Genomic DNA, 25,884 nt, shown 5'->3' with positions numbered 1-25,884 from the left:
ATTGCATAGTAACCAAATGCACTAGATTCAACCTTTACTAATTATGCATTATTTTTGACCTTGTCTTGATTAATGTCCTATAATAAGAACCCATGCAGCTTACACCTGATTCTCTATTTATAGAAAAATGTCAGAGTAACCTGTCCATATTAGTACGGTGACCAGACCCAATATTTTTTAGATTTAATCGTCAAACATACTATATGGCTATATTATATATCATTGGATTCGGAAAAATTAGTACTTTTGAAATATCGATGTCGTCAAAAAGAAATGTGGTGACAGTTTTGCTTAAAATAAGGTCAAAGATCAAATTCTGTTTTTCTTTTTTCTTCTTCCATACTTTTAAAATTTGAAGATATATACAGCAATTAAGTTTAAATTTCAGATACAGACATTTTTTTCAAATCAATTAACAATGAATTACCTCGAAAAAGTAAAAAAAAAAAGAATTAGGAAATCGATTTATTCTGGAAATTGGCGTTTTTCAAACACTTGATCTGTTATACACATATTCTGTTAAAGTTACAGAAGTTATCTTGCTGGTTGACATTCAACGTCAGCAATAAAGGATAACTATTATTATTTAAACTGAAGCCTACTATCATGAAGGCGTATTTTGCCTAAGCTCATTCATGTAATTCATTAAAACTAAAAAGCACTCAATACCTCGAAAACAGTTGCAATCAAAAATCCAATCAAAGAGATTCACACAACAGAATTATGCCAGAAGTATCTTTTGGTTCATCTGTCAAGGAACATGATTTGAAATGTCTACATAATTCTGAACTTTCCAGGAGCAAAGCTCCGGACATGTAGGGTGTTGATGTGAACAAACACATGACTATTGAACATGGAGATTTTCCTTTCAATGAAAACACAAGATCCTGTAAGAATTCTGCTGACATATGTCCTTTACAATACACGGAGTGTAATGAATCATTTAACTATTGCCAGTCGTATTGTTAAATTGACGTAATAGGGGGTTTAGCAATGTGTTATGCGGTCCAAATTTTTAGTTTGAAACGAAGTACGTAAAACGTGCTGTTCCAGTGCCGCCTCACAGAGAGGTAATCTGACTAAACTTACATCTTTACTAGCGGCAAGCTTGACGCGCATTGGATAATAATTATAATAGAATGGTTTTAAAGAGATTTTTCTGATCATAGAGCTTTGAAATTATTTTTTTATGAACAAGCAAGGGCTTTATCTTTGGCAATATTATCGAAACTCTAAAAACCACTGAAGTAGTCGTGCGTGTCCTTCAAAGTCTGATTGTTTACCTACTCCAAACAGAGACAAAGTTGTGTCGCATCCGGTAGGGCATGTACAGCAGTTAGTAGTTTACAAGTTGTTGGGGAAAACAGACACATAGTTAGTGAATTGGTGAAAATCTCCGTCCATCCTTTACACTACTAATGCTTCCCATCTGCACCCACAACTGGCTTGAATGTGTCATATATTTATAGTAGTGAACACGAACACACAGAACAAACACATTTGTGTTAGAGGTCTGTATGCTTGTTCTTTCGCCTTTTCCCATTTCTTTAAACTTCGTGTCAAAGTTTAAGGCATTGAGTATCAGCCTAGGTCTCCTTTTGAGTGCTAAGCAAGTTACTACAGCCATTAATAGTGTTGGTATAAATAACTTTGACAATTTCGGAATTTACAAACGTTCTGGCTTTGTAAAGCTCACATCAGGTGGAATCATAAGGGATTTGTCAAAGTTTTGCAGTCAGGAATACTTCTCCCCTCAATAATCTTATACACTTTGTGGAAGCTGTAGTCTTTGTGCAGCGTTCCCTATCGGGAGACTTTATAGAGTTGTTCATGTCGTAGCGGTCAAAAACATCTGCTACTGCACATGTGTGCGTTATAGAAATTCATCAGAACATATGTTTTAATAGTCAGCTGCAAGGTCACCGAATGTTTTACCTTTCTTAATATCAATACATTGAACCAATACCATACCATCTATGATGTAATTTGAAAGTGATGGTACAAAGAAGGGTATGGAAAGTGCACCAGAGACTCAGATTCTAATTGCTTCGCCAAATCAGATTTGAATGATTTTCTCATGGTGCCGTCATCTTGAAAAAAGGAATTTGGAATGGAACCTACAGGGTGCGACAGAACATGTTCTATGGTAAAATCATCTCTACATTTTGCCAAAATCAGTGCACGTCTATTTACAAGTTATTGATTTATTTGAGCTAACAGTATTTCCTCCGATTTATATCTAATGTTTGTTTTTGTGGTCATGTTGTAAAACGTTTTTAGTTTTGACTGATATTGGACTATAAAGACTTCTTGCCTGGATCTAAAGAAAGATCACTAGTGATAAAAATGTTAGACATTTTCAAGCCTTCCTATACAGCTGTGAGCAAAGAATCTCGAATATCTCGTGTAGCATGCATTCTAGAAGAGATGTTAATAAGACACGGAGGATGGGATTCTACATCAAAGGGAGCAGTCATGGATCATTCAGATGGTCCACAATGGCAATAACATGTTCATCTCTTTTCATTGCTTTTAGCTCTGTTTCCCCTTGTGATAATGCATTATTTGCAGCAATTCCAGCCCTTTTCAGCGTTACACAATTAAGAGATTCTTAGAAATGTCTAGAAAGGGTCCATCTAACAAGCGCAAACTTTTGATTTGTTATGCCTACAGTGCCACCTGATCCCCTTGAGGCTTCTAGAACGGTCTTTCTGTTGCCATGTCTTTCCTTGAATCGTTGAAATGTCCAGGAGTCTGTCTGAAAGCAAAGTAGCCATCTATTAAATTCTCAGAAAGTTGAAGCATATCGAGTATGTAAACTTGCATACACCTTCAATAATTGGTACGGTTGGTTACAAAAACATGAGGTTACATTTGAGATGACGATCTCAAGGAAGTGACAAATTTCCCTCTCGTTCTACTCTAACATTTGACAGCAAATGTCTACTGCTTCAAGGAACACATCCTAGTATTTGAATGTAGTTGATACAGCACATTTCCTTTGCTTATATGTATCTATAATAGACTGTATATGATCTAGCTCCGTCGTATGAGCGTTAAAACTTATATCTGGCTTGAATTGCTGAAATAATGCTTCTGATATAAATGAATTTGATATTATTGATTAATTAAGGTATTAAATATCATATAAATGTGAATTATTTTACATTTTGCGTTAAAAAAAAATTATGAAATTAAATAGAAACGTACTCTATTCATTGCAAACTATTCGTAGTGTTAATCTTTTCCATAAACTCTTAAATAACGTATTAATTTTGCTAAACTTTATTTGAAATCATTAAAATAAGGTGTAACAACAATGTATATAATAACAGAAATCATATCACGGATGTTATTTTACAACTTAGACCTCAAAACTTTTCTATGTCGATTTTGTGTTCAAGTTAACTAACGTATTTCAAAGCCCATTTTACAAAAATTGCACCGTACGATTTTTTGACGACAAGTCAAAATGTTAAGATTGACCTTTCAACTACCAATACTGTGATTTATAGCCGTATAGTCCGAATGACAATTAAACTCCTTAAATAAGCGACTTTTCCTTACTCGGTCACCGTACTATATGAACTTGATTGATTCTTATCATGTTATTTATAAGGAGCGCCTAAATAAATATCTTATTAACAGAATTTGTAGTGTCAGAAGTTATATTAATTTATTTATGGCATCTTAAACTGTAAATGCATACTATACGCTGTTATACCCCAATATAAAAAATAGAGGCTAATAGGGTGGTAAAGTATAAAGAAATTTAAACAAAATAATTAAACAAAAATAAAGAATACAGACCAATGACATGATAATGGGAAGAATACAGAAATTCGCGACTTCCATCGAAACACTCTTTAAGCAACAGTTGCTATTAGCTCATTGGTGAAGGTCGAAAATGCTTCATTTTACATATTTTTTAAAGCAACTTCTAAATATAATGCATTTGGTTTCGCTCATTGTTGAAGGCCGTAAATGCTTCACTTTTCATATTTTTTAAACAAATTCTAACTAAATATAATGCATTTGATTTTTCTCATTGTTGAAGGACCGTAAATGCTTCACTTTTCAAATTTTGCTGTGTCCATATCAACGGCAGCCATTTCGACCTTTTTCAAAAGAAATGTCAAAAACATTTCACTTAAGTCTAATATTCTGTCAGAACATGCTACTTTTACGTTGTTCCCCCAAAGGTTTCACTTTTTTTTGCTGCATGCAAACTCCAAGCAGCCTTCACTTGATTTTCAGAATTTTGAGATTGAAAAATCCCGATGTGTCCGAGTATTTAAGAACAATCCCGAAACAACCGAATGAACTTTCGTCAGGCTTTATTATATATCAATCATATCAATATACTAAATAAATAAATGATTGGGAATACGTTAAAGTAATAAAAAGTCAAGAGAATTTCAGAACGCAATTTGGTTCCGAACAATATCTATCACGCTTTGTGCATGCAGACTCCACGCGGCCTTAACGTGATTTTACTATTTTTAGAATAATTGCATAGTAACCAAATGCACTAGATTCAACCTTTACTAATTATGCAACATTTTCGAATAATTCTCTAGAAAATATTTCAATAGGTTCTAAAATTTATATTGTAAATATACACACTGCAGTTATTAATAGATAAATAAAAAAATAACTTGTACCCTTTAATACATCCAATCACAGCGTTCTTAAGTTGACTTCCTACGCCCTGTCTTGGGTACACAAAAGGCCAACCTAATGCTGGGAAAATGTAATACTACCGTTTTCCCTATACATCAAACATCATGAAATTGAATATTTTGTCCAGAACTATACGAATGAAAATTATAATAGATCCAAATTTTATTCAGATTGTACTATAAAGAAACCAAAGTTTTTTTTTCCGATTTATTTACATAAACTTATTAAATCAGCTGCAGCATTACTATTATATGTAGACCTTCATTACATAAAACAATGGAAATAACATTGTATATTGATATAAACGATAAAACTTGTAAATAAATAAATAAATAGTCTGATTTATTTTCTGTATTAAACTTAAAAAGGGGCATAACAATGTAGCTACGAGATATAAAAAAAAATATTAGAATATGATTTCTTTTTAGTTCATTTACTAATTAGAATGACATAGTGAAATAGCCATTCGCTTTAAGCAGCCAGTTTTGTCAAAATAAGCTACGGCTGATAGATTTTACACTTGCAAGTGAATTATTTCACCTCATTGAATCCGTATTCATATAACTTTTAATTTAGCGCCCTGGATATAGATGTGTTTGACACAATCAAGGCGTGTTCAGCTATAAAAAGGAAAAGAATGTCAACATTGAAAGTGAAATACCGGTAGTTGGTTGACTGCATGATTCGATTTACACAGATAACACATTCTTATATGTAGGAAAAACGATGATTACTAAGTAACATTTTTAACCTCTAATTTAGAATCAAACATACCTAGAAAATCCCATTGCACGTGTTTGCTATCTACTTATATCTATATTTATGTTGATATCGGGTTACATAACATTTGACAGTCTTCGAAGATCACCTCGATTGTTAATTGGATGGCGACCAACTGAAATCATAAGAAATGCTAATTAATACATATTATGGAGTAAATAGATATAGGAAGATGTGGTATGAGTGCCAATGAGACAACTCTCCATCCAAATAACAATTTATAAAAGTAAACCATTATAGGTCAATGTACGGCCTTCAACACGGAGCCTTGGATTACACCGAATAACAAGCTATAAAGGGCCCAAAAAATACTAGTGTAAACCCATTCAAACGGGAAAACCAAAGTTCTAATCTATATAAAAAAAACAAGAAACGAGAAACACGTATAAATTACATAAACAAACGACAACTACTGTACATCAGATTCCTGACTTAGGACAGGTGCAAACATTTGCAGCGGGATTAAATGTTTTAATGAAGCCAAACCTTCTCCCTTTTTCTGAAACAATAGTATAACACCACAACATAGAAACACACACGATAAAATATCAATTTGAAATATGAGAATCGGTGAACATGTATGTGACAGCTAATACTCCTTTAAAGAAATGCTGTGATACGATATTTGTAATATGTTAAAGAGACGGCATGGTAAAACTTGTTTAATATATAATGATAGTCAAATAACGTCGCTTCAGAAACACGGTAACGTCACAAGTATTGACATAGCAATACTGTGAAAGTGTTCGGAGCCATGAGCAGTGGGGGAAATGGCAACTGGTGGAAACGATAAAAACGTTCTATCAAAAAGATGTAGCACAGGTTATAAAGATCGTCTTTTACAGAGAAGGTTTCATGAAAGGAGCGTGTCCGCCGAATTGGTTAGAAAGGAAAGCACAAAATCTGTGTGCAACTTGTCTGACACTATACTTAACGGGTTCGAAGTCTTATGGCGACAGAATTTATTGTGTGATCTTGTTTTAACCTCACAGACAAAATCTTTCCCGGTTCACAAAATTCTGTTAGTCACGTGTTCGGATTATTTCTATGATTTATTTGTCGAGAGGAATTATTCAACACTGGAAATAGATTTTTCTGATATTAAACCAGACGTTCTTGGAGGAATTCTAGAATGTATGTACACAGGAAAAGTCCATTTAACAGACTGTAATACCGAAAGTGTTTTGTCGGCTGCTTCAAAGCTAGGATTTTTTATAGTAAAAGATGTCTGTGAAGAGTTTCTCGTATCCACAGTTACTCTGAAGAACTGTCTACGAATGTTAAACATTGGCTTTAAATTTAACTTAAACAGCCTATGCGACGCAAGCCTTGAAATCTCAGCTAAAAGTTTTAAATTAATCTCCAGAAGATCGAGATATAAGGAAATACCAGTCGACCAAATGATACAGCTGCTTAAGGTATCCGATAGAAATTTTAATTTACTGTATATATATGAAAACGAAATAAAACAACACGAATACAATGCTTTTGCCCTGTTGGTACATCACTACGTATTAATATACTGAATATTTTTTAAACCCGAAAAAGGAAATTGGTCAACTAGAAATGTATCAAACACGGTTCTATGAAAAAGGAAAGTCCAAATTCACGAGCAAAAGATGGTTAAATACACAGCATACTTTAACAGTTCTAATAAGTTGCATTAAGGTTTTTGCATAAAATACCCTTTTCATTTTTCAAAAAAAAAAACCAGTTTGTTTTAAGTTTCAAGATAAAATAAAGGGTTATAAATTATTAAAAAGAAAAAAAAAGTCCTTATCTACGTGTAAGAAAAGGCTCAACTAAATCTCACATTTTTTTGAACACTTTAACTCATGATATCGCTTGATCATGAAATACTAATAATCCTACTGGCTCACAGACGGATCAGCGTTTTTTTTTAGAGAGAAAAAAGGGGGAGGGGTTAAAAAGTCACAAAATTGTTTGCATATATTTTTGTTGTTTCATGTATTAAAACAGATATTTTACATTTTCTGTTTTAGAGAGATGACTTGGCCGCCGATGATGAGTTGGATGTGTTTAGATCCATGCTTATATGGATTGACCATGAACGTGTAGAAAGATTGGAACATGCAGCCAATCTAATGACTGCGATCCGACTTCCTCTTCTCCCAGCTTCTGTTATTGTAGATTCTGTTGAGTCTGTAGAATATCTAATGAATATACCAGAATGTCAAACTCTTGTTAAAGAAGCCCTTCACTATCACTGTATGCCCGCTAGGCAGAGTGTTCTACAGGTTCGTAATTATTGTAACTTACCAGTGGCGGATCCAGGGGGGGGGGGGGGGTGTTCCGGGGGTGTGCACCCCCCTTTATTTTTGCCGATCAATGCATTTGTATCGGGACATATGTTTTGCACCCCCCCCCCCCCCTTTGCCCTGGGTTAGCACCCCCCCTTTCGAAAATTCCTGCATCCGCCCCTGCTTACCGGGAAAATGTTCAAACCTTCATGCAACATCTGATCGTCATATCACTTATACTAGTTAGAACGTTGCAGATATCTTCGTTTACCCCTGTACACAATACAATTATTTTTGTTTTCTTAAAAAAATTACGAAGACAAAATATTTCTATGGAATCAAATTTTGACATTTAAAGCAATTTATTTTTGACCCAACTTGACTCATATTCCCATGAATTTGATGGCTTGAAGACCTCTTACTTTTGTAATTTCAGCATCCAAATTGTGAAACTGATCATACCCTGCTCTTTTGGATTGTATCTTGGAGTATAAATGCTTATCTCGACGGTATTTAGATACTTTTCAACAAGTTTGCAATGTTCATTAAATTTCATTAATATTCCAAATACTACCAAGAATAAAAATAACACTTTATCAATTTAAAATTTCACCAGGAACACTTAATTCAAAATTTCACCAGGAACACTTAATTCAAAATTTCACCAGGAACACTAAATCCGAAATTTCACCAATCTTGAACGCTAAATCCCAAATTTTCAAAAACCTAGAAAGAAGCAAACACGTGAAGAGTTATATTACCCAAAGGTATCTAAAAAAATCACCCAAGGTCAACTATGTCATGGGGGAGACAAATACGTATGCTTTGAATTTCCAAAATGACTGTACCTGTATGTTTTAGAGTGTGTACTTTTATAAACATATGAAAAATTGACACATAGCTAAGTTTATATATATATTTGAATCATAAAAATTTTGTTTAGCTATATATGTAAAATTAATCAATGTTGCGGAAACTACCATAAAGAAGAGCAATTAACTCCATTCTCCTTCCTCCTAAAACAATAAAGAACTAAGATTAAAAAAATTAATCTTTCAGTCAGCAAGAACTTTGCCACGTAAATCTGTTCACCAGCCATGCTTACTGATTTCTGGTGGAGCTCCGAGATTAATGAGGGAATCAGTCAGTGATGAAATCTACAAATATAACTTCTTCGAGGAACGGTGGGAGACAGTCAGTACCATACCAGGACAGCGACACCATCATGCTGGTATGACATTTTTTTTTTTCATTATTAGCTTAATTTGACAAAATTGAACCATACTGGCTACTAATCGTTCTTATACAAGTAATCTTTCAGTCAGCACGTACTTTGCGACGTAAATCTGTTGAACATCCATGCTTTACATTGATAAATCCCTTCTATGAAATTCGTATTCATGTGAACTTTTATTTAACCCTTTACCTAAAGATAAATAACGCATGAAGTGTGTGTTTGGTTATTCAAAGGAAAAGAATATTATCATTGAAGGTGAAACAAAGGTACCGTAAATTATTAAGCAGTCAGTATGGTTCAATTTTTTGAAATTAATCTAATAAACATTGATGATGAATTATTCACTTGCAATTTAAAACGTTACACATAATGTTCCTACATGTAAGAAGGGATTTTTCAATTTTAGGCAAAATATGAATTGGTTCTGCCATTCACATGCACCTGATAGCCCGCACGTAGATAATATAATATTAAATTAAACAGACCTAGAAAAATCCAATTGCACGAGTTCTATTTATATCTTTATTTATGTTTATATTGCTTATATGGCCATCGGAGGTCTTTTGAGGTCAACTCGATAGTTAATTAGATGGCGTTAAGACTAAAATACACACGAAACGAAGCTACATAATATCGAGCCCATGCCCTGTAAACTGTTTATTTTGGACTTCTCAAGTTATGATTTGGACAAATGTTTTACATGGTTATTAATCAAATATGAGAATTTTAGTCAAATGAGTGGACACGAATTTGACAGCTAGTGCCCCTTTCTACCTTTTTGTTTATGAGACGCATATCGATTTTCTTTTTTGAAATATTTATTTTTTATGGTTCGGGCTCTTCAGTATCGTTGAAAGCGGGTTGGCAATTTGTTCCTATTCTCGACTATACTTTATCTAAGTCGAATCGCGTAGTTTCTCTTGTATATAAAGTTTTTTTTAACAAAAAAACAGTGACGGGAAAACATTTGAAAATATTGACTGGGAGTGTTATTCAGTAATTTTCTTTTTTTTAGTTGCTGTACTGGGTGGCTTCTTGTATGTTGCGGGTGGAGAAAGAACAAACGATCACAAATCTCCAGAAAATAGTGTCTACAGATATGATCCTCGAACTAACACATGGCTTGCTGTTGCCAGTATGAAATACAAACGACAAAGTTTTCAACTGGTGGCTCTGAACGGACTGCTTTATGCTATAGGTAAATATAACGGATTGTTATAAACGGACTGCTTTATGCTATAGGTGAATCCAACGGGTGGTTATAAACAGACTGCTTTATGCTATAGATAAATATAATGGATTGTTATAAACGGACTGCTTTATGCTATAGGTGAATCCAACGGGTGGTTATAAACAGACTGCTTTATGCTATAGATAAATATAATGGATTGTTATAAACGGACTGCTTTATGCTATAGGTGAATCCAACGGGTGGTTATAAACAGACTGCTTTATGCTATAGGTAAATACAACGGGGGGTTATAAAAAGACGAAGTTATGCAATAGGTAAATACAACGGGTGGCTCTGAATGGACTGCTTTATGTTAAAGCTAAATAGAACTGGTTGGTATAAACGGACAGCTTTATGTTATAGGTAAACACAACGGGTGGCTCTTGGCGGACTGCTTTATGTTATAGGTAAATACAACGGGTGGCTCTTGACGGACTGATTCATGCTATAGGTAAATACAACGGGTGGTTATGAACGTACTGCTATATGCTATAATAAAAGATAAATACAACGAGTGGCTCTAGACGGACTGATTCATGCTATAGGTAAATACAACGGGTGGTTATGAACGTACTACTTTATGTTATAGATAAATACAACGGGTGGCTCTTGACGGACTGCTTTATGTTATAGATAAATACAACGGGTGGCTCTTGACGGACTGCTTTATGTTATAGGTAAATACAACGGGTAGTTATGAACGTACTGCTATATGCTATAATAAAAGATAAATACAACAAGTGGCTCTAGACGGACTGATTCATGCTATAGGTAAATACAACGAGTGGCTCTAGACGGACTGATTCATGCTATAGGTAAATACAACGGGTGGTTATGAACGTACTGCTTTATGTTATAGATAAATACAACGGGTGGATCTAGACGGACTGCTTTATGCTATAGGTAAAAACATCGATTGATTCTGGACGGACTGGACTGCTTTATGCTATACGTTCATACAACGGGTGGCTCTGAACGGACTGATGTATGCTATACGTTAATACAACGGGTAACTCTGAACGGACTGATGTATGCTATAGGTTAATACAACTGTTGGCTCTGAACGGACTTATGTATGCTATAGGTTAATACAACTGTTGACTCTGAACGGACTGATGTATACTATAGGTTAATACAACGGGTGGCTCTGAACGGACTTATGTATGCTATAGGTTAATACAACAGTTGGCTCTGAACGGATTTATGTATGCTATAGGTTAATACAACAGTTGGCTCTGAACGGACTGATGTATACTATAGGTTAATACAACGGGTGGCTCTGAATGGACTTATGTATGCTATAGGTTAATACAACTGTTGACTCTGAACGGACTTATGTATGCTATAGGTTAATACAACTGTTGACTCTGAACGGACTGATGTATGCTATAGGTTAATACAACGGGTGGCTCTGAACGGACTTTTGTATGCTATAGGTTAATACAACTGTTGGCTCTGAACGGACTGATGTATGCTATAGGTTAATACAACTGTTGGCTCTGAACGGACTTTTGTATGCTATAGGTTAATACAACGGGTGGCTCTGAACGAACTTTTGTATGCTATAGGTTAATACAACTGTTGACTCTGAACGGACTGATGTATGCAATAGGTTAATACAACTGTTGACTCTGAACGGACTGATGTATGCTATAGGTTAATACAACTGTTGACTCTGAACGGACTGATGTATGCTATAGGTTAATACAACTGTTGGCTCTGAACGGACTTTTGTATGCTATAGGTTAATACAACGGGTGGCTCTGAACGGACTTATGTATGCTATAGGTCAATACAACTGTTGACTCTGAACGGACTGATGTATGCTATACGTTAATACAACGGGTGGCTCTGAACGGACTGATGTATGCTATACGTTAATACAATTGGTGGCTCTGAACGGACTGATGTATGCTATAGGTTAATACAACTGTTGGCTCTGAACGGACTGATGTATGCTATAGGTTAATACAACGGGTGGCTCTGAACGGACTTTTGTATGCTATAGGTTAATACAACTGTTGACTCTGAACGGACTGATGTATGCTATAGGTTAATACAACGGGTGGCTCTGAACGGACTTTTGTATGCTATAGGTTAATACAACTGTTGGCTCTGAACGGACTTATGTATGCTATAGGTTAATACAACGGGTGGCTCTGAACGAACTTTTGTATGCTATAGGTTAATACAACTGTTGACTCTGAACGGACTGATGTATGCTATAGGTTAATACAACGGGTGGCTCTGAACGGACTTTTGTATGCTATAGGTTAATACAACTGTTGGCTCTGAACGGACTGATGTATGCTATAGGTTAATACAACTGTTGGCTCTGAACGGACTTTTGTATGCTATAGGTTAATACAACTGTTGACTCTGAACGGACTGATGTATGCTATAGGTTAATACAACTGTTGACTACAACTGTTGACTCTGAACGGACTGATGTATGCTATAGGTCAATACAACTGTTGACTCTGAACGGACTGATGTATGCTATAGGTTAATACAACTGTTGGCTCTGAACGGACTTATGTATGCTATAGGTTAATACAACTGTTGGCTCTGAACGGACTTATGTACTAGTATGCTATAGGTTAATACAACTGTTGGCTCTGAACGGACTGATGTATGCTATAGGTTAATATAACGGGTGACTCTGAACGGACTTATGTATGCTTTAGCTTAATACAACTGTTGGCTCTGAACGGACTTATGTATGCTATAGATTAATACAACTGTTGGCTCTGAACGGACTGATGTATGCTATAGGTTAATACAACTGTTGGCTCTGAACGGACTGATGTATACTATAGGTTAATACAACGGGTGGCTCTGAATGGACTGATGTATACTATAGGTTAATACAACGGGTGGCTCTGAACGGACTGATGTATGCTATAGGTTAATACAACTGTTGACTCTGAACGGACTGATGTATGCTATAGGTTAATACAACAGTTGGCTCTGAACGGACTGATGTATGCTATAGGTTAATACAACTGTTGGCTCTGAACGGACTTATGTATGCTATAGGTTAATACAACTGTTGGCTCTGAACAAACTGGTTAAATATTATAGGCAGATATATATTCACTGTGTTCTCTAAACTAACTGCTTTATGCAATCTCCTCCGTTTGAAACATTGAGTTGGTTATCTCGGTTTACTGATCGTTTGAAACATTGAGTTGGTTATCTCGGTTAACTGATCGTTTGAAACATTGAGTTGGTTATCTCGGTATACTGATCGTTTGAAGAATTGAGTTGGTTATCTCGGTATACTGATCGTTTGAAACATTGAGTTGGTTATCTCGGTTTACTGATCGTTTGAAACATTGAGTTGGTTATCTCGGTTTACTGATCGTTTGAAACATTGAGTTGGTTATCTCGGTATACTGATCGTTTGAAGAATTGAGTTGGTTATCTCGGTATACTGATCGTTTGAAACATTGAGTTGGTTATCTCGGTTTACTGATCGTTTGAAACATTGAGTTGGTTATCTCGGTTTACTGATCGTTTGAAACATTGAGTTGTTTATCTCGGTTTACTGATCGTTTGAAACATTGAGTTGGTTATCTCGGTATACTGATCGTTTGAAGAATTGAGTTGGTTATCTCGGTATACTGATCGTTTGAAACATTGAGTTGGTTATCTCGGTATACTGATCGTTTGAAACATTGAGTTGGTTATCTCGGTATACTGATCGTTTGAAACATTGAGTTGGTTATCTCGGTATACTGATCGTTTGAAGAATTGAGTTGGTTATCTCGGTATACTGATCGTTTGAAGAATTGAGTTGGTTATCTCGGTATACTGATCGTCTGAAACATTGAGTTGGTTATCTCGGTATACTGATCGTCTGAAACATTGAGTTGGTTATCTCGGTATACTGATCGTTTGAAACATTGAGTTGGTTATCTCGGTATAATGATCGTTTGAAACATTGAGTTGGTTATATAGGTATACTGATCGTTTGAAACATTGAGTTGGTTATCTCGGTATACTGATCGTTTGAAACATTGAGTTGGTTATCTCGGTATACTGATCGTGATCGTTTGAAACATTGAGTTGGTTATCTAGGTATACTGATCGTTTGAATCATTGAGTTGGTTATCTCGGTATTCTGATCGTTTGATACATTGAGTTGGTTATCTCGGTATACTGATTGCTTACTAGTTACTATCACGGTATTCTTAACACACCCACATATATAGATACAAATGTATTGATATTATTTATGTTTTATAATATAATTTTGTCAGATATCAAATTTTTGTTGAAATTCTTAAAATTCGAAATTATGTCTTGTGCTCCGAAAATTAAAATTGAATAGCATGATACTTAACTTACCCAAACATTTTGGGGGAATTGGCTCTGCTCATGGTTGAAGTCCGTACGGTGACCTATAGTTGTTAATTTCTGTGTCATTTTGGTATCGTGGAGAGTTGTCTCACTGGCAATCAAACCACATCTTCTTTTTTTATATTCCGGCCAATACCCATAGTTGTTTTGTTTTTTTTTTTAATTATGAATGATAATATTGCGTAAGACAGCATTGCTATGAGACTGATTTCTTGTGTTCAGATTCGGTCCTTTTGTGTTCTCTAATTTTGCTGTCTTACGCAATATTATCATTCATAATTAAAAAAAAACAACTATGGGTGGTATTTAATTTAGATGTACCATGTTTTACAGGTGGAAGGATGGACAAGGATGAATCTCTTGATAAAGTTGAAAGATACAACCCAAACACAGATAAATGGGAAGAAGTGGCCCCACTTTGTAGTCCTAAAAGATGTGTAGCGGCAGCAGTATTGAATGGACGTATTTATGTCGTGGGTGGTTCAGGTTTGTGTTTTTTTTTTACTCAAATTAAAACTAACAATACTTTTATACAGTTCATGGATGGTCATCACTCATACAAAGTGTGTCAAATCGTTATGTTGTTTAAAAATGGGTAAATATTTTGGTTTATGAACCTATATAAGCGATAGCACGTACTCAAATTCAAACATGATTATCAAAGAGGAATTTGTCTGCGAGATGACTTTTCGTCTTGCCATTATGACCTTCCAGCGTTTTGAAAAAGGAGAGAAGTTACCGGAGTTTCTTAATTTAGGGGAGTGCGGGGCAATTTAAAAAAAAAAAAAACACGAGACAGCAGCTGTACCATAGCAAACAAACATAAAATAAATTAAATTATAAAACTATTGGTTACGGTATGAGACAAATATCTAAATTGTGCATTATTCAAAGGAGTATAAAAAAGGTTAATACATAATATTTTATAATAATACAAGTCTTTTTAAATAAAATTGAGAATGGAAATGAGGAATGTGTCATAGAGACAACAACCCGACCATAGAACAGACAACAGCAGAAGGTCACCGATAAGTCTTCAATAGGTCTTCAATGCAACGAGAAACTTCCGCACCCGGATAACCAACTCAATGTTTCAAACGATCAGTATACCTAGATAACCAACTCAATTCTTCAAACGATCAGTATACCGAGATAACCAACTCAATGTTTCAAACGATCAGTATACCGAGATAACCAACTCAATGTTTCAAACGATCAGTAAACCGAGATAACCAACTCAATGTTTCAAACGATCAGTAAACCGAGATAACCAACTCAATGTTTCAAACGATCAGTAAACCGAGATAACCAACTCAATGTTTCAAACGATCAGTAAACCGAGATAACCAACTCAATGTTTCAAACGACCAGTAAACCGAGATAACCAACTCAATGTTTCAAACGATCAGTAAACCGAGATAACCAACTCAATGTTTCAAACGATCAGTATACCGAGATAACCAACTCAATGTTTCAAACGATCAGTAAACCGAGATAACCAACTCAATGTTTCAAACCGAGGAGATTGCATAAAGCAGTTAGTTTAGAGAACACAGTGAATATATATTTGCCTATAATATTTAACCAGTCCGTTCAGAGTCAACAGTTGTATTAATCTATAGCATTCATAAGTCCGTTCAGAGTCAACAGTTGTATTAATCTATAGCATACATAAGTCCGTTCAGAGCCAACAGTTGTATTAACCTATAGCATATATAAGTCCGTTCAGAGCCAACAGTTGTATTAACCTATAGCATACAAAAGTCCGTTCAGAGCCAACAGCTGTATTAACCTATAGCATACATAAGTCCGTTCAGAGCCAACAGCTGTATTAACCTATAGCATACATAAGTCCGTTCAGAGCCAACAGTTGTATTAACCTATAGCATACATCAGTCCGTTCAGAGTCAACAGTTGTATTAACCTATAGCATACAAAAGTCCGTTCAGAGCCAACAGTTGTATTAACCTATAGCATACATAAGTCCGTTCAGAGCCAACAGTTGTATTAACCTATAGCATATATAAGTCCGTTCAGAGTCACCCGTTGTATTAACCTATAGCATACATCAGTCCGTTCAGAGCCAACAGTTGTATTAACCTATAGCATACATAAGTCCGTTCAGAGCCAACAGCTGTATTAACCTATAGCATACATAAGTCCGTTCAGAGCCAACAGTTGTATTAACCTATAGCATACATCAGTCCGTTCAGAGTCAACAGTTGTATTAACCTATAGCATACAAAAGTCCGTTCAGAGCCAACAGTTGTATTAACCTATAGCATACATAAGTCCGTTCAGAGCCAACAGTTGTATTAACCTATAGCATACATCAGTCCGTTCAGAGCCAACTGTTGTATTAACCTATAGCATACAAAAGTCCGTTCAGAGCCACCCGTTGTATTAACCTATAGCATACATCAGTCCGTTCAGAGTCAACAGTTGTATTAACCTATAGCATACATAAGTCCGTTCAGAGCCACCCGTTGTATTAACCTATAGCATACATAAGTCCGTTCAGAGCCACCCGTTGTATTAACCTATAGTATACATCAGTCCGTTCAGAGTCAACAGTTGTATTAACCTATAGCATACATAAGTCCGTTCAGAGCCACCCGTTGTATTAACCGATAGCATAAAGCAGTCCGTTCAGAGTCAACAGTTGTATTAACCTATAGCATACATAAGTCCGTTCAGAGCCACCCGTTGTATTAACCTATAGCATACATCAGTCCGTTCAGAGCCAACAGTTGTATTAACCTATAGCATACATAAGTCCGTTCAGAGCCAACAGTTGTATTAACCTATAGCATACATCAGTCCGTTCAGAGCCAACAGTTGTATTAACGTAAAGCATACAAAAGTCCGTTCAGAGCCACCCGTTGTATTAACCGATAGCATAAAGCAGTCCGTTCAGAGTCAACAGTTGTATTAACCTATAGCATACATAAGTCCGTTCAGAGCCACCCGTTGTATTAACCTATAGCATACATAAGTCTGTTCAGAGCCAACAGTTGTATTAACCTATAGCATACATCAGTCCGTTCAGAGCCAACAGTTGTATTAACGTATAGCATACAAAAGTCCGTTCAGAGCCACCCGTTGTATTGACCTATAGCATAAAGCAGTCCGTTCAGAGTCAACAGTTGTATTAACCTATAGCATACATAAGTCCGTTCAGAGCCACCCGTTGTATTAACCTATAGCATACATAAGTCCGTTCAGAGCCAACAGTTGTATTAACCTATAGCATACATAAGTCCGTTCAGAGCCACCCGTTGTATTAACCTATAGCATACATCAGTCCGTTCAGAGCCAACAGTTGTATTAACCTATAGCATACATAAGTCCGTTCAGAGCCAACAGTTGTATTAACCTATAGCATACATCAGTCCGTTCAGAGCCAACAGTTGTATTAACGTAAAGCATACAAAAGTCCGTTCAGAGCCACCCGTTGTATTAACCGATAGCATAAAGCAGTCCGTTCAGAGTCAACAGTTGTATTAACCTATAGCATACATAAGTCCGTTCAGAGCCACCCGTTGTATTAACCTATAGCATACATAAGTCCGTTCAGAGCCAACAGTTGTATTAACCTATAGCATACATCAGTCCGTTCAGAGCCAACAGTTGTATTAACGTATAGCATACAAAAGTCCGTTCAGAGTCAACAGTTGTATTGACCTATAGCATACATAAGTCCGTTCAGAGCCACCCGTTGTATTAACCTATAGCATACAAAAGTCCGTTCAGAGCCAACAGTTGTATTAACCTATAGCATACATCAGTCCGTTCAGAGTCAACAGTTGTATTAACCTATAGCATACATCAGTCCGTTCAGAGCCAACAGTTGTATTAACCTATAGCATAAAGCAGTCCAGCCCGTCCAGAGTCACCCGATGTATTAACCTATAGCATAAAGCAGTCCGTCTAGATCCACTAAAAATATCTATACCAGTTCAGTGATAATGGACGTCATACTAAACTCCGAATTATACACAAGAAACTAAAATATATAATTATAACTGTAAATTCAGATATTTTTGCGTGTATTTATTATTGCGATTTTGTCATTTTTGACTTCAATGCGATTTCAATATTTACGATTTTGAGAAAAATCCTGTTTTATTCATACAAAATATTTCAAAATGCTTTTATAACTTTGTCTCGCATTTTTCGCAAGAATAAAAACCTCACATTAATTTCTGAATCTACATTTATTGTTGTAGGAGATAAGATGGTATCAAGTAAGGTTGAACAGTATCATCCTGCAGAAAACAAATGGCAAACAAGGAAACCGTTGACAATACCAAGATTCTTCTCCCAGTTGGTTCAAGTGAAAGGTTCTCTATTGGTCATTGGTGGTGCCACTATAAATTCTGAAGGTACCATTTCCTGTGTCGAAGCAGTGGAGAAATACTCCCCAACAGCCGACAAGTGGACGTTCGTCTGCAACATATTAACACCTCGTGCTGAATTCGGATGCTGTATGCTAGATGACGTCATATACGTCGTTGGTGGCTATAACTGGAACACTGGAGAAAGATTGACATCTGTAGAAAGCCTGAATCTTGACACCATGATATGGACATCAGTTACCAATATCAGCCGACCTTTAACTGGAATAGCGTGTAGCACTCTAACTTTATATTTTGATCGTTCCGATAGAGAAACTTTTCTGATGCGAAAATCAAGATCTCCAAGGAGCACAATAACGGATTGAAAGTGCCATTTTCATATACATAAAAAAAACCACGAATATATTTCAAACATGAACATTCTATACAGAGAAACAAATTAAACAGATCGAACAATGTTCTTATTTTTTTGTTCACATTATCTTGAATAAACTTATAGATTCCAGGTTTGAAACTTTATATTTGCGCCAGACGCGCGTTTCGACTACAAAAGACTCATAAAAAAATGGTAAGGGCCAAATAAAGTACGAAGTTGAAGATCATTGAGAAACAAAATTCCTAAAAGTTTTGCCAAATACAGTTTTAAAAGGTAATATATTCCTGAGGTTGAAAAGCCTTAGTATTTAAAAAATTCAAACTCTTGAACTGAATTTTAATGTGCGTATTGTTATGCGTTTACTTTTCTGCATTGGCTAGAGGCATAGGGGAGGGTTGAGATTTCACAAACATGTCTAACTCCGCCGCATTTTTGCGCCTGTCCCAAGTCAGGAGCCTCTTGCCTTTGTTAGTCTTGTATTATTTTAACTTTTAGTTTCTTGTGTACAATTTGGAGTTTAGTATGGTGTTCATTATCACTGAACCAGTATACATTTTTTTGGGGGCCAGCTGAAGGACGCCTCCGGGTGCGAGAATTTCTCGTTGCATTGAAGACCTGTTGGTGACCTTCTGCTGTTGTCTGCTCTATGGTCGGGTTGTTGTCTCTTTGGCACATTCCCCATTTCCATTCTCAGTTTTATTTGTAAAAAGTTCATTCATAAATATGACCATATCAATGTAATCCATGTCAAGACAGAAGTGCTTACTACTGGGCTGGATATACCTTCGAGGAATAAAAACTCCACCAGCAGTGGCCAACTTCTATACAGTAAATATAAACCAACTCCAATACATTAAACAATAACTATTTTCTAAAAAGTGATCAATAACCAACTTCTGTATAGTAAACATAAACCTATAGTAAACAATAACCAACATCCAGACAGTAAACACAAACCAACTTATTTATCGTGAACAATAAACAACTATATAGTAATTAGTAACCAACTTCTAGAGTACTGTCGGGTATTTTCGACCAGAGGCAGTTTTTCGACCACCTTACATTTCGGGAACGATTTCATGCACGCGATGTGTTGTTTCCAACTTATATAAAGTAAATAATAAATGACTTATACAGTAAACAATAACCAACTTCAATACATATACAAGAAAATAACTAACTTCTATATATATAGTAAAAAATAACCATCTTTTTTACAGTACATATAAACCACATTCTGTATGGTAAAAAATAACTAACTTCTATATAGTAAAAAATAACTAACTTCTATATAGTAAACAATAACCAAATTGTATATAGTTAACAACAACCAACTTCTTTATAATAAAACAATAACCATCTTTTATATAGTTAACAATGACTAACTTCTATATAGTAGACAATGACCAACTTCTATAAAGAAATAATAAACCAACATCTATATAGTCAACACAAACCAACTTCGTAAAAGTGAACAATAATCAACTTCGTAATAGTAAACAATAACCAAATTCTATATAGTAAAAAATAACAAACTTCGTAAAAGTAAACAGTTACCAACTTCTTAATGGCAAACAATAAGCAATTCATAATAGTAAACAAGAACAAACTTCATAATAGTAAACACTAACCAACTTCGTAATAGTGAACAATCACCAGCTTCGTAATAGTGAACAATCACCAACTTCGTAATAGTGAACAATCACCAGCTTCGTAATAGTAAACAATCACCGGCTTCGTAATAGTGAACAATAGCAAACTTCGTAATTGTTAACAATAACCAACATCTATATAGTAAATGGGTCTCGGTGGCCGAGTGATCTAAGTAGTTAACGTTACTACTGTAATCATTAGCCAGTCAACACTGAAGTTGTGAGTTCGAACCGCGTGCAGCAACATTTTTATTTATCTGTGTACGTTATCTTATTTGGTGGCATTTTGTCCAAGGTTATTGTTGTCTTTCTGATATTGTTTTATATCTTAGCCCCTTTTTATAATTTATTTTGTGGTAATATTGTGTCATAATTCGGTTCATTGTATGTTCATTTGTTTTTGATAATATGTCTTTTTGATGAGTTGAGGAGGCTCGAGGGTACAAAAAAATCAGCAAAATTTCAAACATTTTTTTTTCATTACAAATTTTCTTTAATACACTATTAGTTGTTACTTTATAATATGGTACAAAAATCAATCAAAACATCAATTTGTTTTGGCCCCAGATGGCTTTTAAAATGTTAATATCATTGAAAAAAGCTCCAAATTACCTGCCCTTTAAAAAAAATGCCATTTTTTGCATTACAATAGAAAAACATTTTTAACTCATCGGTGACCTATATTTTTTTAATTATCTTTTTCAAATAAACTGTAAAACTGTACTTTAACTAAACTATTGTAAAATTTAAGTGATTTCAGTAATTTAGTTCTTCCTTTTTTTTTCTTCGATATTACTGTTTTCACTCCTATTAGTTCTACAGAAAAAAGTACCTTAACAAAAATGCATGCTTCATTAATTTCGAAGGCAGATTATGAGCTTAAATGAACGGTGACCTCATATTTTAATTATATTTTTCCATTAAGTATAGGGTAAAGTTTATTTATAGAAAAAAATAAGGAAATTCTATATTAAAAAAAAATGATTATACCCGCGAGCCCTCTTAAGCCATTTCCATTGATACAAATGTATTTGGTAGTGTGTCTTTTGATGTTACACTATTGTTTCGGGTTAGGGAAGGTTGGTACCTATTAAAACGTTTAGACCCGTTGCATTTGTTTGTACCGGTATTAAGTCAGGAACCTGATTTTCGGTGGTTGTCTTTTGTTTGGTGTGGTTCATAATTATTCTCGTTTCTCATTTTTTTTATATAGATTAGACCATTTGTTTTTCTATTTGAATTGTTTTACAATTAGTAATATTGGGGCCCTTTATACTATATCTATCTATATCCAAGTCAATTAAACAACGTAATCGTTTTATTCCATATTCCGAGAGAAATGTATATCATGATCATGAAAATTATTTACCAAAACATTTCTCTCGGAATATGAAATAAAACGATTACAGTCCTTTGTTGGCCTTAGTGATTATCCGTTTTTCAAAAGTCAATAAAACCACACATTTACTCACCAAAAGACAGTAATTGTATAATTTTGTTTAATTATCACGGTAGGTATAGTGTCCGGCTAGGATCGTGGTTTTTCGAGTGATTTGATCGGTTTTTTTTTCGAGTGTGACCACTTTTTTTCGAGTGAATATGATCAAAAATGTAAACAAACAGACTTCTTTTCAAACAAGACGTGATATAGAAGCTTGAGCATGATATACAAGGCTGTACATGATATGTTAGTATTTGAGATCATTCTGACATTGCTTTCGTTAAAAAAGTTAAATTTAGCCTTAAAATGCTTTTATTCCGAAATACCGAATAAAGCCATTTTCTTACACATACCAATGCAAATCTCGGCGGAAATACATACATTGAATCTATATATCATTAGATATACAGACACTTTACAAAAAAATATTGTTATTGCATTGAAAACGACATTTTGAGACTAAATTCAGTTTTTCATGTCCGGGTTTTTTCGAGAGCAGTCCGGGCTTTTTCGAGTGTGTCCTTTTTTCATCGAGTGATTATATTTATTTTCTTATTGCTAAAAAAATATGTGTTTGCGTTTAAAAACTATAAAATAAAGTCTCAAATTAAGTACTTTCAAGGCATATGGTGTATCAACACTTGCATTTTGTAAACAAGTATCGTTCATTTGTATATATTCTTTTTCTCACATCTTATGAATTGCATGTACAGTATATATCCGTGATGTCAACAATCTAATATATGGTTCCGGACCATATAAGTATTTGGACCTCAAAAGGATAACTATTACTGAACAGCAAAATATCGACTTGGAATCAAATTGGGATTTACAAGTACCCGGCCACGTCCACTTTTATTTTTATCCATCTGATGAGTTAAGCCTTTTTCAACCGATTCTTATAGTTCGTTTGTATGTTGTACTGTTATACCACTGTCCAATGGTTAGGGGAGGGTTGGGATCCCGCTAACATGTTTAACCCGCCACATTATGTATGTATGTGCCTGTCCCAAATCAGGAGCCTGTAATTCAGTGGTTGTCGTTTGTGTATGTGGTACATATTTGTTTTTCGTTAATTTTTATATACATAAGGCCGTTAGTTTTCTCGGTTTGAATTGTTTTACATTGTCATTTAGGGGCCTTTTATAGCTGAATATGCGGTATGAGCTTTTCTCATTGTTGAAGGTCATACGGTTGCCTATACTTGTTAATTTTTGTGTCATTTTGGTCTCATTGGCAATCATACCACATCTTCTTTTTTATATTGGAAGATAACTTTCAAAAATGTCTTCAAAAATGTCTTAATGAACTGTTAAACAAAAAAGTTCAACTGTTTTACTAACTGACAAAAAAAGTCGACATGGCAAAGAGTCTAATAATTGATACTAGAGTCGGACAGAAAACAGATACACTCATATTAAGACAATTAATTGAAAGACAATGGGTTTCAACTTGTAACTTGTGCTGTTTAGGGTAGCCTTTGAACTATACAATTAATGCGATTTCATGTAACCGTCATTGTTATAGATAAGAATATTGTGTCGTTTCTGATGTATACCTATATGGTCCCAATACTCATATGATCCCGCGGTTTGTTTATAACCAAATGAGTATTATACTCGTCTGTTGTACAGTAGTAACTGTTGTCATTTGTTTATGAAATTGATAATACGTGTGTTTTTTATAAATATTCGACTGTTAGTATTCCCGTTTGAATGGTTTTTGAACTAGTGATTGTGGGTGCCCTTTATAGCTTGTTGTTCGGTGTGAGCCAAGGCCCCGTGTTGAAGGCCGTACATTGACCTATAATGGTTTACTTTTATTAATTGTTATTGGATAAAGAGTTGTCTCATTGGCACTCTTACCACATCTTCCTTTATCTTACCTCCTATACATTTCTAGGAATGTGATTGGTTAAAAGCGCCCTCGTGGAGACCGTGTATATTTCATATAAGGTTAGTAGGGAGGCGGGGCTTATCTCATACACGGTTAGTAGTGGTGTTACGTCCCTTTATATTCCATATAAGGTAGTAGGGAGGCGGGGCTTATTTCATACACGGTTAGAAGTGGTGTTGCGACCCTTTATAAAAACAAAACGGTACTGAGAAAAAATCGTAAAGGTTTCAACAGACGAAGAAACTGATGATTAAGATAAATTCATAAAACACATTTAAACCTAACATATTGTTATTGTTGGTATCTGTTTTTGTATGATCGATGGAAGTAGTTTCTTAATGCTAACAGTATTGAAGACTTGCTCATTTTTATAGGTCACTAGTTTAAATTTCACACGTTAAGATAGTCGGTAAGATAAATTCGTTACATAGTGTCCTAGTGACCCAATACGGTATATATGGGGTCAGTAAAATCCATATGGGGATTCGAGCTTCGCTCATATATAGACCGGTAAAATCCATATGGGGATTCGAGCTTCGCTCTCACCCCATATGAAATTTACTGACCCCATATATATACCGTATTAGGTCACTAGCACACTATGTAAATAATATTATCACATATTTGTTACGAAAACGTTGGGTTTTGCATATGCAATAACCTCAAAATTGCCCGGGGCAAAAAAGACGATATTCATATTGTGCCCTGATTCCAAATGACGTCACGTCAATGCGTCCTTAACGACACTTTTGTGATACAAAATTTAAAATTTTACCTGTTATGTTTCATTAAATTGTAATAATTGAACTTTGTGTCTCTATTCTGCAGAACTTAGATATGTGATAAATAGATTATAACATGTCTTTTCCATATTGGCCCTGGTATCATCCCTCGACCCATATCGGCCCTCGGCTAAAGCCTCGAGGCCGATATGGGAGTCTCGGGATGATACCAGGGCCAATATGGAAAAGGCCATGTTATAATCTATACATATTGTATAGGATGAGATATATGTTTGTATACATCTTAGATATTTCATTAACTATTTGTCTTGTATCTTGTATTATTTATTTTATTGTTTAAGAAATGGAAACCAAAAATTACTAAATGTTACATCTGTGAGGAGAAGTCTGATTAACTGTAAAATCAAAAGTAGCATTAAATGACCTTAAAATGAATATGAGTTCCCTGCATTATGTTCTGACACCGTTTTGTTAAGTATCAAGTAATTTCTAAATGAACACTTGAAAGCAGTTGTATAACGCTCTCAAAACAGAAAATTTGCATTAAATTGAAAAAAGATTCATTTTGATATGTTTTGATGACTTATTGTGAATATATGATATTGTCCTTCACTTAATTACAGTTATAAACTAGAAAAAAGTCATTTATTAAAGTCTATAATACCTTTTTTCTTATTCAAATTTTCTGTAAAAAAACCCGGACCATTTGTCTAAAAACCCGGACGATTTCACACTTGCTCTCGAAAAAACCCGGACAATAACAAACACTGATTATTTTGATTAAATACAAGGAAATTGTGCGTCTTTGTTGATCAAAACATATTTAGTATTCAATATAAGATTGGTAGTAATGTTAAAACC

At 34.9% G+C, this 25,884-nt stretch overlaps 1 protein-coding gene across 1 annotated transcript; it reads left to right on the top strand.

Moving 5' to 3' along the window:
- Positions 1 to 6,177: 6,177 nt before the first annotated feature.
- LOC143071833 (kelch-like protein 26) lies at positions 6,178 to 19,422 on the top strand. The gene is made up of 6 exons (XM_076246437.1): positions 6,178 to 6,881; positions 7,467 to 7,721; positions 8,784 to 8,955; positions 9,977 to 10,159; positions 14,891 to 15,043; positions 18,787 to 19,422. Exons 1-6 carry the CDS (start codon positions 6,234 to 6,236, stop codon positions 19,278 to 19,280), a joined length of 1,905 nt encoding a protein of 634 aa, XP_076102552.1. The 5' UTR covers positions 6,178 to 6,233; the 3' UTR covers positions 19,281 to 19,422.
- The last annotated feature ends 6,462 nt before the right edge of the window (positions 19,423 to 25,884 follow it).

This window comes from Mytilus galloprovincialis, chromosome 4 (assembly GCF_965363235.1).
Source record: "Mytilus galloprovincialis chromosome 4, xbMytGall1.hap1.1, whole genome shotgun sequence".
NCBI lineage: Eukaryota > Metazoa > Mollusca > Bivalvia > Mytilida > Mytilidae > Mytilus > Mytilus galloprovincialis.
The sequence above is the reverse complement of the archived record's forward strand: the minus strand, read 5'-3'. Positions and strand labels throughout refer to the sequence as shown.